This window comes from Ammospiza nelsoni, chromosome 6 (genome assembly GCF_027579445.1).
Source record: "Ammospiza nelsoni isolate bAmmNel1 chromosome 6, bAmmNel1.pri, whole genome shotgun sequence".
NCBI lineage: Eukaryota > Metazoa > Chordata > Aves > Passeriformes > Passerellidae > Ammospiza > Ammospiza nelsoni.
Window position 1 is genome coordinate 13427998 of NC_080638.1, and position 17711 is coordinate 13445708.

The following is a 17711-nucleotide window of genomic DNA, read 5'->3' on the forward strand; positions in this document are numbered from 1 at the left end:
AGTACATAGCTCTAATAATTTTTGTTAGGGGTGAGTTCCCAACTGAAATTTTTGTGGTGGGCTTGATTGCATGATACTAAATAATAAGTAATAATAATAGTATGGGATGTTCACTATGAAGAATATTAATACATGCTGGGAATTAAAAGAAAACAAACCTCATTTTTTGTGCTGCATGCCTGTCTCTGGGCTTGGGGTAACAATGAAATGCCCATTGAGGGTTGCATCAGAACTCCTCAGCATTTTTTTTTCTTCTGGTTGTTAAAAAGATACCCTAGAGAAACTTTTAAGCTATTGTTAATAGCTATAACACTGAACTGTGTTACAGAGTTCTCAAAGATCTGTGTGCCTACTGCCTCAGGACATCACTGGAAGGCAAAATAAGGAAAGACTTTAGCAAGGCTTATGAAATTGGGGGTGGGATATGTGAAAGGCTACCCTTGGTGCTGTGTTGTGATTCACACTTGTGTGTATGAAAGACAAAGCAAACAGACATCCAAGCAAAACAGCTTTTGGTCTGCAGGCAAGTTCTGGATAATGTGAAAATCTGGTCTGCTGGATGCAGTTAAATCACTTACTTTAGGACTATCAGCACAGAAAATAAAAAGGGAAACATTTTAATTCATTCTTAAATGCTGTGAGCATTGGGCTTTTAAGAAAATCCAACCACCAAATGCTTTCTCAAGGGCACTGACAGCTGAGGAGATGCTCAGGGAGAAATGCATTAAATGCCTCATCTGAAAAGCCCTGACTGTAATCTGCTTATGCACTGTGAAAGAAGGGCAGAAAGCCAAGAAACACAGTGACCATTCAGAGAATTGGATTTTATTATAAAAGGTTGGTTAACAGAGGGCTGGGCAGGAGATGCTGGGTGGTGGAAGAGGATATGCCTTGAGAGTCAGAGGAAGGGGACAGCAGCTCAGGTGATACTGCATGGAATCACTCACAGGTAAACCAGGGGACCAGAAAGCACTTGAGCGTATGTGTGGAGCTGTTTAGAAGGGAAAAAAATTGCTTGTTCTTTGAGAGATGGATAAATCCTAAAGTTAGTATAAAAAGAGTGACATGGCAGAGAGAAATGTGCAGCATTATGCTGTATTTTCACTGGGTTTGTTCAGCCATGGCAGTGAATGCTGCTGCCATCCATGCCTGTGAAGAAAGGCTGCAGTTAGAACCTGAGTGGGACCTGGGGGAGTTGTACAGTGCACTCCTGGGTACAGCAATATCATGTCTTTGCTTCCTTGTCACTAAGCTGAGGATAAGTAAGTCTTTGTGCCATGTTGTGAGGTTGGTAAATAAAAAGGGATTACACTCATAAGAAGGCATTATTCCATCCAAATTTCTTTCTTCAGTTGACACTGTTCTGCTGTCAGCTCTGCTTCTTAGTGGCTGCTGTGTATGTGTACACTTCCCCTTTGTCAGTCAGTGCTTAGTGTGCAAGTGTCAGCGTGATTAACTGGGATCTCTGATGTTCTTTTAATTTCATGGCGCTGCAGTGCTGTTTTATGGCTTATCTTTTGCTCCTTTCTTGACTAAAGAGGTTACGTAATTATTCTTCTTCATTTTTGAAGTGTTGTTTCTTTTGTGTTTGCAGTGATACCATACCATATTTTGATTGTTCCCAGCAAGAAACTCGGTGGCTCAATGTTCACAGCCAATCCTTGGATCTGTATTTCGGGGGAGCTGGGTGAAACAGGAGTCCTGCAGATTCCCAGGAACATATTGGAAATGACTTTTGAGGTTTGTGTTACTTGATACAAAGCCTGATTTGAGTGTTCTGTTTGTTCAGTTTTAAATTCTCCGCTTGCTGTAGCACCTTGAAAGCTGAAAGGGTGGCAGATGTGTCTGTGCTCCTGGTCCAGTGGTGTTTTCTGTCTTGTCCTTCACCTGTGGAATGAATGTGGAATATCTTTATGGCTTGTCACAGATAGTTTGTGCCTTTGCATAGCACATTTGACCTATATTTAATAACATGCAGAGTAAAATGACTGACAATTCCTTAGTGCAAGGGATAGACAAGACTGTCTTTATGTTACAACTGTGGGAGGTGTCATATCCTCTTCTGTTGGGAAACAAAGAAGTGATTCTGCTCTGATTTCTGCATGTGTGTTGTGTTCATTGGGTGAAATTGAATTGAAGAATCTAGTTCAGCTAACGTGCTCTGTGCAGATCAAAACAGTATTTAACAAAACAAGCAAACAAAACCAAATAAAGCCATCTACCACTAAAAATCCCAGAACCAACCATGGAGTCAGAAACAGGAACCACATTGCTGAGTTTCTGTCTGAGCACCTTCCCTAATAGTTTATTCCCCCAACATGCTGCTTTCTTTTTCAGTTTCCTCTGACAAACTCTTCGTTTAATTTGCAGTGCCAGAACCTGGGAAAACTGACCACAGTGCAAATAGGACATGATAATTCAGGGCTGTATGCCAAGTGGCTTGTGGAATATGTTATGGTCAGAAATGAAATAACAGGGCATACTTACAAGTAAGTATCATCCTGACATTTCATATGGGTAAGTAGAATTCCTGCAGGGAGCTGGCACAGCAGGGCTTGTTTGATTAGAAAGGTCTGATCTCCTGGGACTCTGTGTCTACAGTTGCCTCAGCCTGAAGGCACAGAAAGATTGTTTGGCTTCTGGCATTAAACAAATCCTGGTTCTTCTGAATTCAAACAGGGTTTGCAGTTTGCAGATGCTCATGTCTCATATCAGACTGTTGGTGGAGAGGATGAGTTGACTGTTGTGCAGCTTAGAAATAATCTGCCTTGAGCCCAAGGAAGAAACAGCAAGTCAGAGCTTGCTGCTTACCAAATATAGGTGGTATTTTATATTAGGACTGGGTACTCCAGGTGTTACAGAGACACATTTGGACACAAGCTGGAACACAAGGTCTTATGAGTGTTAGAAACCTGTGTTTACATGGGGAGAGTAAAGGAATGGAACTTAGAGTGAGAATTAAATTTATTTGTGTTAGATACAGAATAGTTTGATGCCCTGTCCTTTGTTTAGGGAAACTGTCAGGCTCATGTTGATGTCAAATTGGTGGGCAAGTCCACTCAGCTCTCCATGCCAGTTCATTTGTAATTAAATGAAGAGGAAAGATTCTGGTTTTGGATGCTGTTCAGTTTTCCAATTAAGCTGATTAAACTGCCATCAACATTGGTTCAGAAGAAGTGATAATGAGCAAATGAGCATGTGTGCTTTCTAGTGTCTGATTTAATACCCCAATTCAGTAGAAGTACTGGTGCTTTGGCATTTAAGCCTATGTTTGGGCTGTGGGGTTCTTTTACAGCTGGCTTGCTATGTAGCATATTCAGTGCATTTCTTCACCCATCCATGGGATGTAGTAGGATTTCCCCTCTTACCCATTTTTCCTCAAATCATGCTACATGTGGGACTCAGGCAAAATCTGCTTTGTGGATGGATCATCTACTGCAACACTCAGCACAAACTTGGAACTGAAAAGCTGTTTGACTTTTGCTGCCTGTGCTGGCAAAAGCCAAAGCCAAGACTTTATTACTTGGTGCTGGATGAATGAAGTCTTTCTAATAACTATGCTAGCAGGATTTGGGCTTTAGGCAACTGCAGCTGAAAGTCTTTGGCATGGAATTGAATCTGGATTGATGCATTTATCTCCCTGGTGTTGCTAGGTTTCCCTGTGGAAGGTGGCTGGGGAAGGGGATGGATGATGGCAGCTTGGAGAGGATCCTGGTGGGAGAGCTGCTGACTTCCCACACGGAGGCCGACGAGCGGCAGTGCCGGACCCCTCCCCTGCAGCAGTCTCCAAGCATGATCAGGAGATTTGTCACTATCTCACCAAACAACAAGCCAAGTGAGTGCTGGGGCTTGTCCTGTCTTGTTCTGTTCTGCATCATCACCTGAGGGCTTGCAAACACAACTGGGGTTTGGAGAGGACCTGTGAAACTCAGCCCAGTGTCCTGCTTGAACTCCAGCTAACTTCCAAATTACAATCCTGGGCATCCTGTTCTGTGTACTTAACTTTTGAAATATGAAAGGGTGGCAGATGTGTCTGTGCTCCTGTTTTTTTGTATTGTCCTTCACCTGTGGAAAGCATGCTACAGAGGAAGGTAGAAATTTGCTGCCTTTTCTCTGTCTATTCTTCATGGATGAAGAATCTTGCTAGTGGTTTCTATTCACAGACTTCTTTGTTTGCTCTTGAGGTCAGTGTTCTGTGGTTGTCTTATTCCTGATAAATCAGGTGGTAACTTTGTTCCCAGCCGTACTTGGGTTTGCAGCAAAACTACCACAGGAGGTATTTCCAGGATGCCCAGGTTTGTCAGTCCTGAGCAAAGCACTGCTTCTTTTCTTAGCTTTGGGTCCTGGTCTGACCATTCACATAACGTGTAAAAACCCTTTCCACTGTTGGTGTTCTGAAACACCACAGTGTTAACTTCAATATAAAACCAAACCATCTCCATTCCTACCTCCTCAACAATAAATAAAAGTAGAGTTGGGTTTCCATTACCCACAGCCCAGCACTGTTTCCTTAACAGAATTAATTATATTTGTGCTCCTCTGCTGTGCTTTGTGCTGTACACACAAGGTACAATTTTTGAAGCTGTAACTGGATATATTTTTGTTTTGCAGAGTTAAATACTGGTCAGATACAAGAAGCTATTGGTGAAGCTGTTAATGGTATTGTCAAGCATTTCCACAAGCCAGAGAAGGAGGTGAGAGATTTTTGTCTGTGTAATGGCACTCCTGTCCTAAAACTCTGAATAGTAAACATGAGAGAATATATAGTAGAAGTTACCAAACTGAATGAACAGCCATGTGCTTGGGAATTCCTGAAGTGCAGCAAAAATGAGATACTGAGGTAGTACAGCCTCAAATACCTGTGTGGTGCTGCTAACTGGAGCGTGCTGGTAAATTGTATGTTAACATTCTGGTATTGGAAATTGTGCTGTTAGTCAAATCCTACCAAGGATTCTACCCATACCCTCTAAAGAGTACTGCCTGCTTTTTAGTTTGTTCTGAATTAGCTGACATTTTACATCTGCATTGAGTTCTAAGTAGGTTTTTAATGTCTGTTTTGCATTTTCCTTGCTACTTAAAACACGAAAACTCATGGGCCATTTTAAAAAAAGGGACAGAAACAAAGGGCACCCCTAAAACGCCCACATCCCCCAAGAAAGTGAAGCAGAAGTGCTCTTCAAGATTGTTTTGCATTACACATGTGATCAGCTGACAGAGCAGTGATTTTTTGAAACAAACCTAAGTAGCTGCCCCTGTCCAGCCCTTGTGAGCCAGAGAGGTGTAGAGCAGTGCTGGGTCTGGATGAATGGCTCTTGGCAGTCAGGATTTTCTTACATTCCTGTAACACCTGACTTCTGAATTCATTATGGCCTGACAGATTCATATCCAGTGTAATTCTAGTCAGTGATCACATTGGTAATAATCTCAAGTGGTCATGCACTGGTTTTGCAGAATAGAATTTACCATCATGTGCTGAAGCAGGACTTTGTTTTTTACTGAGCAATAAATGTTTTTGTTGATAAGAGGCACATGCTACACTGGGTCTGTGATCTGTTACTTAAAAAAAGAGGAAAATATTTTCCTAATTTTCTTTAGTGATAATTATTATAGGTAAAACCTGCTCATTGTCTTGGCCTGTTTGAGGCTTTGTTTGATGATGATGATGAAGCCCTGACAATGCTTTCCTCAGCCTCATTCTTAGAGAAGTCAATCAATTTTTGAATGCTTAGGACTTGTAAGAACTGAGTCATCCTGTTCAGGGTCACTGTTTGACAGCAGATTTGAACTTTAGGCATCTGTTTATTTAAAAACTTAGTGGGACACTTGTGTCCCAGAGTCCCAAGGTGAGGTGATGAATGCGTGTGCTTTCTGTGTGTGCTGCAGAGAGGCAGCCTGACCCTGCTGCTGTGTGGAGAAAGTGGACTTGTGTCAGCTCTGGAGCAAGTGTTCCAGCACGGATTTAAATCACCAAGACTCTTCAAGAACGTCTTCATTTGGGACTTTCTAGGTGAGTGGAAGGCTGACATCCCAGAGCCTGTTTGTGTCTGAAACACATCCAGCTGTGCTCCTTATCACTGCTGTTGTGTCTCAGCTGGTGTGAAGGGCAGACTTCTTGGAGGCATCTCAGCAGCTGAGTGGCCATGAGAGCTCCTACCTGCTTGTGCTGCTGTGAGAGAGAGAGAGAGAGCCTGTCTCTGCCAAAGCTGACTGTACTCAATGCAGTAACTGGGCTTTGTCATTCTGGCAGTAACAGTGTAAAACAACCCTTCTTACTGGGGAAGAGGCACATAAACAGGGTGGTGAATTGACATGGGGTAAGCTTTTTGTTGATTGAGCACAGAGAAAGCAAGAAATCACACTTGTAAGAGGTTGAGTTGTCTTTCAGAGCACAGCAGATGGATTTAGTGCTGTTGTATGTACTGGACATTGTAATAAAGGTGTTATAAGCATGTGTGTTTCACACAATGGTCTAGATCCCTTGACACAAAGCTAAATAAGTCAACTGAGTTCACAAACACATTTTTAAAAAAGCAATTATTTTTAATAATGTTTCTATATTTTGAGTAGCTACATTAACATTGCTGTTCCCCTTACATGATCATTTTACTGCACTCACATTCAGTACATAGGTGAACCTCTTTAGCACTGTTCAGAGGGGAGGAAGTGGAATCCCAGTTTTATACAGGACTGAAACAAGCAGTGCCTAAAAGTAACGATTCAGGAAATTCATGCATCCTAGGCATTTCAATTTTAATTCTCTCCTAAATGCACTGATGGAACTTCATTATCTCCCACCATTCTTTTTAGAAAAAGCACAAACATACTATGAGACCCTTGAGCAGAGTGAGATGGTCCCAGAGGAGAACTGGCAGACAAGGGCCAGGAATTTCTGTCGCTTTATCACTGCTATCAACAACACCCCCAGGAACATTGGGAAGGATGGCAAGTTTCAGATGCTGGTGTGTCTTGGAGCCAGGTACAAAAAAACTTCTTTATAATTGTTGCTGTTAGTGATATTTTAATGAAATGAAAAAGATGTTGCACATGGGGCAGTTACTCCCCAGTTCCTGTCTCATAAAGAGAAGGGGAGAGCATGGTAGGTCTGCTTAAAGCAAAGAATTAAAATGATGTCTGTGCACATGTGAAATTAACTTGGCTTTATTTTTATTCCCAAACTGCCCACTGGCCCCTTGTCAGAGACCACCTTTTGCACCACTGGATCGCCCTGCTTGCAGACTGCCCCATTACAGCCCAGATGTATGAGGACATGGCCCTGATTAAGGATCACACGCTGGTGAATTCTTTGATTCGGGTGCTGCAGACCCTGCAGGAGTTCAACATCACCCTGGAGGCATCTCTGGTCAAAGGAATCGACATCTGACCTCCTGTCCCACAGGAAAAACTGTCTTTACACACACAACAAAAAGCAACAAGGAGCGAATCTTGTTAGTATGCAAAAGTTCTGTCTTGCCAGTACATTGTATTGTGAACTTGTTCATGGCCCAGAAATGCAACTTTGACTTTTCTTGAAGGAAACTCCAGAAATAGTACAGGCAAATGGATAGAAGCTGTAAACTCAATGTAAAAAAGAGGATTTTGGTATAAATCTATTTTAGAGTTTATTTGCTGATTTGCTTTTTACACACTTTCATGTGAAAGAGATAGAGATGAGTATTGTGCAGCTTATTTTAAAGCTGCAGTATTTCCTTGCCATAGAAAATGTGCAGTGAGCCTTTCAGCATTCTGTGAACTTGCCTTCAGATATGCTGTATGTCATAGACCCCAGTGTATACACTCCATTTCTCCTGAGAAGGTCATTCTATAGTTTTTAAACTAATATTTTATATATTAACATTATTACCAATGTTTGATTTTTAAGGTGTTGGGTCATGTTCTGCTGCAAGGGAACTACAGATTTGATCTGTGCTTTTAATAGCTCCAAAGCACTGATTTGTCAACAATTATTTTTTTCCTTTATTTTTGCTGTCAGTATTATTTTTAGTGAAATCCAGGAGACTGAACCGTGAAATGTCCAGAGATCAAAGTAATATTTTTCATATTGGTACGTAATTGCACAGAAGAAGAAATTAAGTCTGTTTTTTAACTGATGTTTTTTATTTATTTAACCTATCATTGTGTTTTGTAAGTTTGTCTTTAAAAAAAAAAGTCTTCTATGATACAACTGGCTATATTATGTTGCAATTCAGAATTTACAGTGTAGCCCACTTAAATGAAAAACCTGGAATAATTGTTCATAACACAACATTTCCACTTAAACCAGCCTTTTGAAGCTTGGTATCTGGTTGCTGCTGGTAATTCTCTTAACTGCTAATAAAGAGGGACATGAGTTCCCCAGATGCCAGATGACTAAATAAAAATCTTTATGCCCCATCTGAAGTAATAACAGTATACCTTACTAACAACTAAAAGGATTTCTTAATGTTTCTGAAAGGACAGTGGTATTAAGGTTTTTTTCTTTTCCTTTTGAGTGCATATGTCTTGGATCCCATTGTCACAGTCTGCTTCATTTGGGATGCTTTTGTTTTTAGCAAAGAAAGTTTAGGCCATTTCTGCTATGAAACACAAACATTTTGAAAGCTCAATTTATTGGAGATCTGCAACTTGGCAAATGCCTAAAGGCATCTCTGTTCATTTGAATCCTCTGATAAAAATCTCTTTGAAATGAATATGTGACTTAAGAACAGGCTGATTTATCAGCATCACAGATTACTGTACAGAAGTTCAGGGCTGTGTATTTAAGAGGTCTCCACTGTATAAACTTATCTCAGTATTGTCTCTCTTTGGAGAAACAGAATCCGAGTTTTTTGGTTCATACAATGTTGTAGCACTTTTACTTTACCTACAGCTTAGTCACATCTTGTGATAGTTTTATTTCCATAATTTATGAGTATAGCACATGTATTAAATTTTTGACTATTTTTAATTTTGTCCTATTTATTTCATTATTAAACTGAGAAGTTCCTTTGTCACTACTTATCAGAGCAAGATTCTTCTTTGATTTCACAGTAGCATTAGGAGGATGTGAGGGCAATGTCTGAGCCACTCCTCACATGGGGTGGGTGCAAATTCTTTCACAGCTTACAGGAGCATTTCACAGAAGTATACCCTGTGTGTGCAGGGTTGGTTTTCTTGGTGCTTTTAAAATTTTTCTTCCTGCTTTGGAAGGGCAAAAATAAAAAAACAGTTTTACTGCATTCTAAGAATTTCATATATTCAACTTAATATGTTAGGATAGTCTTTTTACACCTGCCCTAAATTGTTCATGCATTAATAATAGCAAAATTTTTTTTTGTTTTATTTTGGGTTTTTTTTTTTTGTTCATTTGTTTTCTTTCGTTGTTTTTGTTTCAGCTGTCTTGACAATGACTTTACTAGGCCTGTGTATTTCACAGGGAATATTAAGTAAGAAAGGAAGATTCCATAGTTTGACCTTAACATTTGAGTTGATCCTGTTAAAACCATATATCTCATAGGATTAAGAGTGGATTAATTTTATTTGCATGAGGTAATTACCCTGAACTAAGGTTCTTTTTTTATCTTTTTTTTTTCCTCACACAAATTTACCTAGTGAGACATGATACCATTGGCCCAATGGCTGTTTTGGTGTGGATTGTTTTGCCCTCATTAGGAGAGTTTGAGGTGGCTGGGATGGGCAGAGGCTGGGATTTGGTGATTGCCCAGGGTGAGCTCCTTGGCTGGCCCATGGGGATGGTGCTGCCCATCAGTGAGTTCTGGCTGTCCAGTGCAAAGGGAAGACACAAAGATCCTCTTCCACCTTCTAGGTTACTTTATTCCCACATTAAAAACCAGTTTGAGATAGACCTTCCTCTTGCTCTCACAGGGGGCCTGTGCTTGATCCTGTTGGGGTTCAAAGCACTTTCTGCTGTGCCCTTCAAGGCTGCAGGGATTTGCTCCACTGACGGCGCAGTGGAAGGTTCTGAGATGCAGCAGAACCAAAGCTGGTTTTGTTAGCTCCAAAGGCAACCAAGGAAGAGCAAGATATTAAATACAGGATTTTGGGAAGAGATTCCATGAGTAAGAACAGCCCAGGCTGTAGGAGCAGCCACAATCCCACCTCAAACCCACGCCCTTCTCTCATGGCTGTTCTGGCAGCCGTCCCACAGGATAAGGTCAGGATCCAGCATTTGCTCCTGCCATGCCATTCTGCTGAACTTTATGGGAACAAGGAGTGTAATCAGCACCTTTTTATCCAGAGCTTTGTAAAATCCTTCTCCCTTTGTTCAGAGTAATGCAGTTTTAACTTTTTTTCTTGTTATTTTTCCAAAATAAGGGGGCAGGTTTGGTTGGTACAGTTAGTGTGGCTGTGCTGTTCTGTTGTTCAGTGGGGATTTTTTGGTAACAGTTAATGAGAAAAGATAATCTTTTTAACAGCACACATTCATTCTAAAGAGAGAAATGCAGTGATGAAAAAGTAAGCAGTTCATCATGCAGTAAGTACATAGTGCTAAACTAGCCAGACATGTTTACAGGCTCATCATACCTGATTTGAGAGGAAAAATTTGGCTATCACCTATCAATTATTTAGCCTTCTTTGGTTAATGCTACAATGATACTTTATACAAAAAGAAAATGCAAATTAACAAAGTTTGGTTTAAATGGAATCAAATACTATGATGGTAAGTTTATACAAAAGGAAAAAAAAGCCTTTACCTGCCATAAACTTTAACCACCTGATATTCTGTAGCTGAAAACATATTCATGAACTGGAGACTGTTCCACAACTTTTTCCATTACAAAGAGTATTTTTCAAACTGTTCAAATTGGACTTAGTAGTTGGATGACCCATACTTTTTATGTGTTTTAAATTCATGCATATGTTAAGATTTCTGCAGTGAAACTATTCAGATTTAACATTTTCTGTATATTGTCAAATGAATTTTGTCCGTAGTGAGGAGACTATAGGATACTTGAAAATACTTGAAGAAATTGTACATGTACTTCACATCTTTGTAGCTCTTTATTTTATACCTAGAGATTGGCTGTTAAACTAAGATAAAGCATCAATACCTTATAAACTATATATTTTACTACATGGGGAAATCACTGGCTTGTTATTTTTAAGGGCCGTGTTGAAGTTTACATTATAATGACAAAACCAGGTACTGTTTTCCTTTTTTTTTATTTTTCCTGTGACATTTCAATCCATTGGACATTAAATGTGAATTGGATATACAAAGAGGTTTTACAGGTGTAGCTCATTTGCTGAATTGCAATAAAATTTGTCTTCTAACATTAAAAAAATAGCATTAATGTGCTATTTTCAAAAAGTCTGGTCTAATTTGGCTGATCATCTGGCTCATTGCCTGGCTGTGCAGGTCTGTGGGACATTTTAGTGGCTCATTTCAGGAGATCTTTGCTGTACAGTTTTGTGTCTGATCTGTCCAGCTACAGCTGCTCCCTCCCAGCTGCAGAGGCCATCCCCGTCTGTCAGACTGCCAGCAGTGGAGGAGATGCTGCTCAGGAGTCAGGGAATGGGGACAAGGGAAGGCAAAGGGACCACGCAGACCTTGGGAGGGTCTGTGAGCACACACACCCTCAGATGTGCTGCGGTTCCCTGTGTTTCAAACCACATGAGGCCATCTCTGAATGCTCTGTTCCACCAGGGAAGACAGAAGGAACGAGTTGGATCATTCATCTGGAGGTATCTCTGGTGCTTCACCTCTCACACCCCTGGGGTGGTTTTGCATGGGAGGTTTTGCACCTGGTCTGTGGTGGAGGCTTTTTGTAAGCAAAGGGAAATAACAAATAAAAATATCAATATCCCTCTTGGGGGAAGGCATCGATCTCCCTGAGCTGGGGCCATCCTGGGGGATGCCAGAGGGTGAGCTTGGCCTGAGCCATGCTCTGGCCTCATCCTTGGGCAGGTTTTGGGGTGCATTTGTGGATTTGGTACCTGCTGTGGGTGTGCTGGGCCTGTGAGAGACACCAGAGCTCTGCTCCTGGGCTGGGATGGACCTGCTGCTCCTGACCCTCTGCAGGGATGGACGTGGGGCTGAGGTAAGTGCAGCTTCATTCATCTCACCTCAGGATTTTCAGGTTTCCTCCAAGGAAAAGGAGCACCAAGAGCAGGGCCTTGGTGGGCAGAGTGTGTTGTGCAACTGCAGGCGCTGTTCACTGACTGCTCTGGTCCAAAATGTTACCATTTGTTGTAGCAATGACTTGGAAAGTTCTCACAAGGAAACACAAATGTCTAAAAGTTATTTCACATGACAAAGTGTCTCCTTTTTTCCCCTATTAACTCAGAAATGTGTGTGTATTAATAGGCCATGCTGTTCTGCAATAAACAGGAGCTGTTCTTCATTTCAGTGACAATGGCATGTTAAGATGCAGATCCTGCAACATTTAAAGTGTCACTGGTGGATCTGATATTTGTTTGGGGAATGTTTTTCTACAAATAGCATAAAAAGACTTGGACAAGACATATAAATTACATGGGAGGGGTTTCTAATGCCCCTTGTGACCAGAGAATGCACAAATTTTCTCTGTCTCAGATGAGTCCTGTGCAGGTCTTGCTGGTTACTGAGGATGTGTTATCTTTGCACAGAATTCAGCAAGCCTGGAGCACTAAGATGGGAAGTGCAAAAATTTGAGTGATACATTTCAAAGAAAAACAATTCTGAAAACTCAGTGAATACCTGGAGATGAGCAAGGCTTGAAACTACAACTGAGACATTTTGTGTGTGCTTTGGAACAATTAAATATTTGAGAATATTTCCTTACTTGGCAGCATGCTACTTTGCTTTTACCATTCTGGCATCTCCCAGTTGTTTTCAGCTGCTGTCACAAGCACTCATCATGCTCAGTTTTGGGTCAATATGATGCAGGCCAGTAGAGTTGCTACTTCTCATTGAAGTGCAGATGAAATGGCAATCTGCATGTCTTCAGGTATTGTTTGGTCATCATTAAATAATGAAATTTAACAAGAATTATGAAACATAAAGCAGTTTTTAACCCAAATTGGTAGACAAAAGTATTCCTCTCTCCTCAGGACATGAGGTGTGCAGTTCCTGAAGCAGATTTTATATCCAGCTGCTCTGTGGCAGGTTAGTCTCCATCTCTCAATGCGGGGCAGCTGCATGTGATGGTGAAAATGGAGAGCAGAGGGGAATTGAGGGTCTTACCTCTATGGAAGTAGCTATTTTCCAGGATCTATTTTACTCTCTGAAACTTTGTTACTTGATTTTTATTTAAAATTGCTGGGAAAAAAAATCCCCCAACAGTCCTATTTGGTTGTCTTCCTGTCCAACTGCCCTGGTGTGGTTGTTTTCCGTTCCTCATACGTAGTGCTGAAGTTGAATCTCAAGAATTTTTGTAGCTTCTCTCCCCCAGTAAAGGTCTTCGTGCCCAGAGCAGTCATCTGTCACTGTGACTCTGTGGGTGAATAGAAATAGTTTAAAAGGCTGCAAAAAGGCATCTGAGCTGAGGTCTGAGCTTGTCTGGTTTGTGTCTTTAAAGAGATATTTTAATGGCAATTCCTCATCATAAACAAATGTGTGTTAAATGTGAAATAATAGCCAGGATCCTTCACAAAACACTTTGAGATTTATGTGTAAGAAACGGCTTCATTAGCTAAGATGAATTTGATATTGTTCTGTTTGTTTTCCAAGCTGCAGTGAGATCTTTTGATCTAACTCAGGCATTCCCAAATATTTATGTCTCCCTTTATGTTTTAGTTTACAGAAGTAAGAAAGATGCTTTGCTTTTAGGGTGCCTCAGGAAGCTTTGGGTATTTTGGTCACACGACTCTGCAGTGTCTCTTGCTGGTTTTTCTGCTGCACTCTTCATATGTGTTCTTACTTTGACTTTTGCAAATCTTGTGATGAAAGTTAATTTAATTAATACTGGTCGAGTTCATTGAGGGGACTGGGCAGTGCCTGAAGTGAGTGGCAGCTTTTCTGTGAGGGGGTTTGAAGCCATGTGCCTGGATAGGAGATGGGTTCTCTGTCCATTTGGGAGAGCTGTTTATGGAGACAAACCTGAGTGATATCCCTGCATGAGAGATGTGCAGGTGTGCCAGTTCCCACCCCAAGTATGAAGGTTTATTCAGGAGATCATGGAAACTCTCGAGAAACCCTTCATTCATTTATTGCTTAGGGCTGGAGAATCCTTGGAGTGTTTAATGAGCAGCTTTATGTATTTATAGATGAGATTGCCTAAGACTGAAACCGTCCAGGAGACACAAAAGGTTGCTTCTCATTGGATTCAAAAAGAGAATAACTTTGATCATTTCAAAAGCAATGAAGCCTGATGCTCCAGTGAGAAAGGAGAGTGGTAATTTATAGCTGCCATTAAGGAAACAAAGACAAAGACTGAGGGAAAGTTTCATTCTGAAGATTTACTAATGTGTATAAACCGCCCTTGCAACTAGAAACAGCTCGGTATTTCTCACAGAAGAAAACAAAAGGGAAAGGGCAGTGAAACGGGGATGGGAGGGAGGGGTGGGAGAGAATACTGCCTGCTCTTGCTCGCAGCCTGAAAGGTCAGACATTATTTAGGAAATGATAATTTCAGTGAATAATGTATGAGCCAATTTTACCTGCCAAAGGAGCGACAGCTGTGAGCAATCCCTGGCTGGGAATGGAGGTGGGATGGGGCTGGCTTGGGGGTGGGGTGATGCGTGGCTTTGGCATGGCCTCCAGCCGGGGGGGATTCACGCTCTGCGGCGGGGTGTGATTACACGGTAAAAATGTCAATATTGTATTGAGCCAGCGCAATGGAGACTGGAGCGCATCGGGCGTGTTCGGGCTGCCACAGGCTCGTCCTGCTGGGAGATGCTTCCCGGGCCCGGGGAGCACCCGCTCCTGGTGTGAGGTGTTCCGGCTGCCGAGTGTGAGGTGTTCCCGCTGCCGGGTTTCCAGCGGCTCCATGGGACACCTGTGTTTGTGGCTCCGCAGGTGTGCGGCTGCCGGGGCTCCCATGGGCGGGCTGGGGCGGTTCGTGCGCCGGCAGCGCCCACCGCGCCCGGGGCAGCAGCGGGGCAGGGCCGGGCAGGGAGGGAGGCCCGCCCAGCCCTCGCCGCCCCGCGCCCGCTGTCAGTGCGAGGCGGGCCGGGCGCCCCAGACACTCCCTCGGCCGCCGCCTCCTCCCGCCCGGCAGCGGCAGCAGCGCCATCCATGGGGTCCGGCGGCCGCCGCGGCGCCTCGGGGGCCAGGGCGCTGCCGCTGCTGCTCCTGCTGCTGCCCGCGCCGGCCGGGCCCGCCGCGCTGCCCCTGCCCGGTGAGTGCCCCCGCTCCCTTAGCCTGCCCGGTGAGTGCCCCCGCTCCCTTAGCCTGCCCGGTGAGTGCCCCCGCTCCCTTAGCCTGCCCGGTGAGTGCCCCCGCTCCCTTACCCTGCCCGGTGAGTGCCCCCGCTCCCTTAGCCTGCCCGGTGAGTGTCCCCGCTCCTTTCCCTGCCCGGTGAGTGCCCCCGCTCCCTTAGCCTGCCCGGTGTGCCCCCGCTCCCTTAGCCTGCCCGGTGAGTGCCCCCGCTCCCTTAGCCTGCCCGGCGTGTGCCCCCGCTCCCTTACCATGCCCGGTGAGTGCCCCCGCTCCCTTAGCCTGCCCGGTGTGCCCCCGCTCCCTTAGCCTGCCCGGTGAGTGCCCTCCACTCCTTTCCCTGCCCGGTGAGTGCCTCCGCTCCCTTACCCTGCCCGGTGAGTGCCCCCGCTCCCTTACCCTGCCCGGTGTGTGCCCCCGCTCCCTTACCCTGCCCGGTGAGTGCCCCCGCTCCCTTACCCTGCCCGGTGAGTGCCCCCGCTCCCTTACCCTGCCCGGTGTGTGCCCCCGCTCCCTTACCCTGCCCGGTGAGTGCCCCCGCTCCCTTACCCTGCCCGGTGTGTGCCCCCGCTCCCTTACTCTGCCCGCTGAGCTCTCCCGCTCCCTGCCCGGTGAGTCGGTGAGTGCCCCTCGCCCCGGTCCCTGCCCGCTCCCGGCCCCCGCTCTCCCCATCCCCGCACCGCGGCTCCCCCCGCGGGCACCGCGCGGTCCCGGCTCCTCTCCGGGCCGGCGGCCAAGGGAAGGGGCCGGTGCCGGTGTGAGCTGCGGCCGTGCCCGGGCTGCTCGCAGGGCGCTCGGGCTCCGCGGGTGCTGCCAGCGCCGCTTTCCCGGCGCTTCCCGCTGTCCCGGGAGCGGGGAGAGCCCCGGGACGGGCACCTCGGGAGCGGGGTGTGGATGGTGTGTGAAGCTGCCTTCGGACCCCGCGGAACCAGCCCCGGGGTTCTCCCGCCGCCGCCTCCTGCCAAGTTGAAGGCTGCGGTGTTTGCTCAGAGTCTCGTTCCTGCAGGGTCTCCCTTGTGCTCGGGACGCTGTCACTGCAAGGGGAAATCTCGCTCTCTGTGCCTACGGATTTTTCCTAGCCCTCTTTTCCACGCCTTTGCATGCATTAGAGATGCGGCTTCTTGTTGCGGTTCTTTACCGCACGCTGCGGATCACAGAGCGGCGGTGTAAAGATAACCCAGCTGAGCTGGGAGCTGCCGTCCTGCTGCTGCCACGAGATCTGCTCCCTGTCTCTGTGTCCTGCCCTAGAGGGAAGCCCCTCCTTGCCGGTGTTTTCTGGGACCCCTCTTGCCGGGGCAGCTCTGTGCCCCTGGCTCGGGCAGGGCAGGGGAGAGCTGAGGTGCCGAGGGCACACAGTGTGGCTGGTGCTCATTTATGCCCTGCCCTCTGTCCGTCTGTCCTTCCTGCCCATCCTTTCTGTCTGCCCTACCTACTGGAGTCCCACGAGCTGGAGACCCCTCAGCTATTGCTCGCACCTTTCCTTGCACGACTTGTTCCTTCAATTCCCTGCTTCCCATATTTTTTAATGGCTTGACCTCTCTGCTTTGAGAGAGAGCCGATTCTGCTGCCCTTCCCAGCTGCTTCCCAGTGTTTGCCACCTTCTCCTTTCTTGATGGTGGCAGTGACTGGGACCCCATCCCTGGAGCTGTGTGCACCTGAGAGCCAGGCAGGCACTGCTGCTCTAGCACTGGCTCTCTGCCTCGTTTCCCACTGCCAAACCCCATTAGGAGTTAAAACCAAGTGAACACTTTCTGCAGTTGGCAGCTGCTGCAGTACCTACAGGCATATTTTGTGATTGGGGGAAAGGAAAAAAAAAAGAGCAGGATGAATGCTATAATTGTAAATGGGAGAAGTGCTGGCTGAAGTTTCCATTTGGAAAGTGATCCCCACCATAAAAAGTTGCTGGCTATTGAAGTAGTTGCTTTCTGCTGATACTCATGCACTACTTCTTGTTTTATGAGGCACTTTTTGTACCTGCATGTGGTGTTGCTCCTACAATTATCCCTTTTAGCCAGTTGCTGGAAATCTTCCTGTTTCCATGCTTCAGTTTTCTTCTGCTGTGTGAAAAGCTTGTGCTGATGTCTGTCTTCCTGCTGCCTGTAACTTTTCTTCCTCTTCTGTCTACACTTCTTCATCTCCAGGAGTTCTTCCTGTTGGTGTTTCCCTTTCTCTTCATTTCCTCTTCTCTGAAGTTTCCACCTGGATATTTTGCTTCAGTTTGCTGTGCTGTGAGATGGCTGGCCAGGTGATTTGGCAATGCTGCTGCCCAGACACTACTCTTGTATTAAAAAATAATATTTTACGATTATACATCTGTTAATTGGTAAGTCAGTCTTTTAACTTGTTGGTGGTGACTTTGAAAGCACATTTCAATCCTCTCCCCTTGTTATTTTAAAAATCCTTGGGCTTGCTGCAG

The 17711-nt window shown here is 44.9% G+C and overlaps 2 protein-coding genes across 4 annotated transcripts in view; both read left to right on the top strand.

Annotated features, from left to right (window-relative positions):
- Positions 1-11282, top strand: part of DENND5A (DENN domain containing 5A) — a 64550-nt gene extending 53268 nt beyond the window's left edge. For 2 of the 3 annotated variants that reach the window (XM_059473690.1, XM_059473691.1), the window contains 7 exons: positions 1595-1740; positions 2371-2489; positions 3654-3835; positions 4612-4694; positions 5884-6007; positions 6808-6976; positions 7198-11081. In XM_059473690.1, coding sequence (XP_059329673.1) covers positions 1595-1740; positions 2371-2489; positions 3654-3835; positions 4612-4694; positions 5884-6007; positions 6808-6976; positions 7198-7381 — 1007 coding nt within the window. In that variant the 3' untranslated portion in view covers positions 7382-11081. Of the gene's footprint in view, positions 1-1594; positions 1741-2370; positions 2490-3653; positions 3836-4611; positions 4695-5883; positions 6008-6807; positions 6977-7197 lie in introns of all 3 variants that reach the window. The other variant, XM_059473692.1, reaches the window with a different exon arrangement.
- A 3872-nt stretch (positions 11283-15154) lies between these two features.
- The window catches only part of SCUBE2 (signal peptide, CUB domain and EGF like domain containing 2), a 35081-nt gene continuing 32524 nt past the window's right edge, over positions 15155-17711 (top strand). The window contains exon 1 of the mRNA XM_059474521.1: positions 15155-15287. Coding sequence (XP_059330504.1) covers positions 15155-15287 — 133 coding nt within the window. The remainder of the gene's footprint in view (positions 15288-17711) is intronic.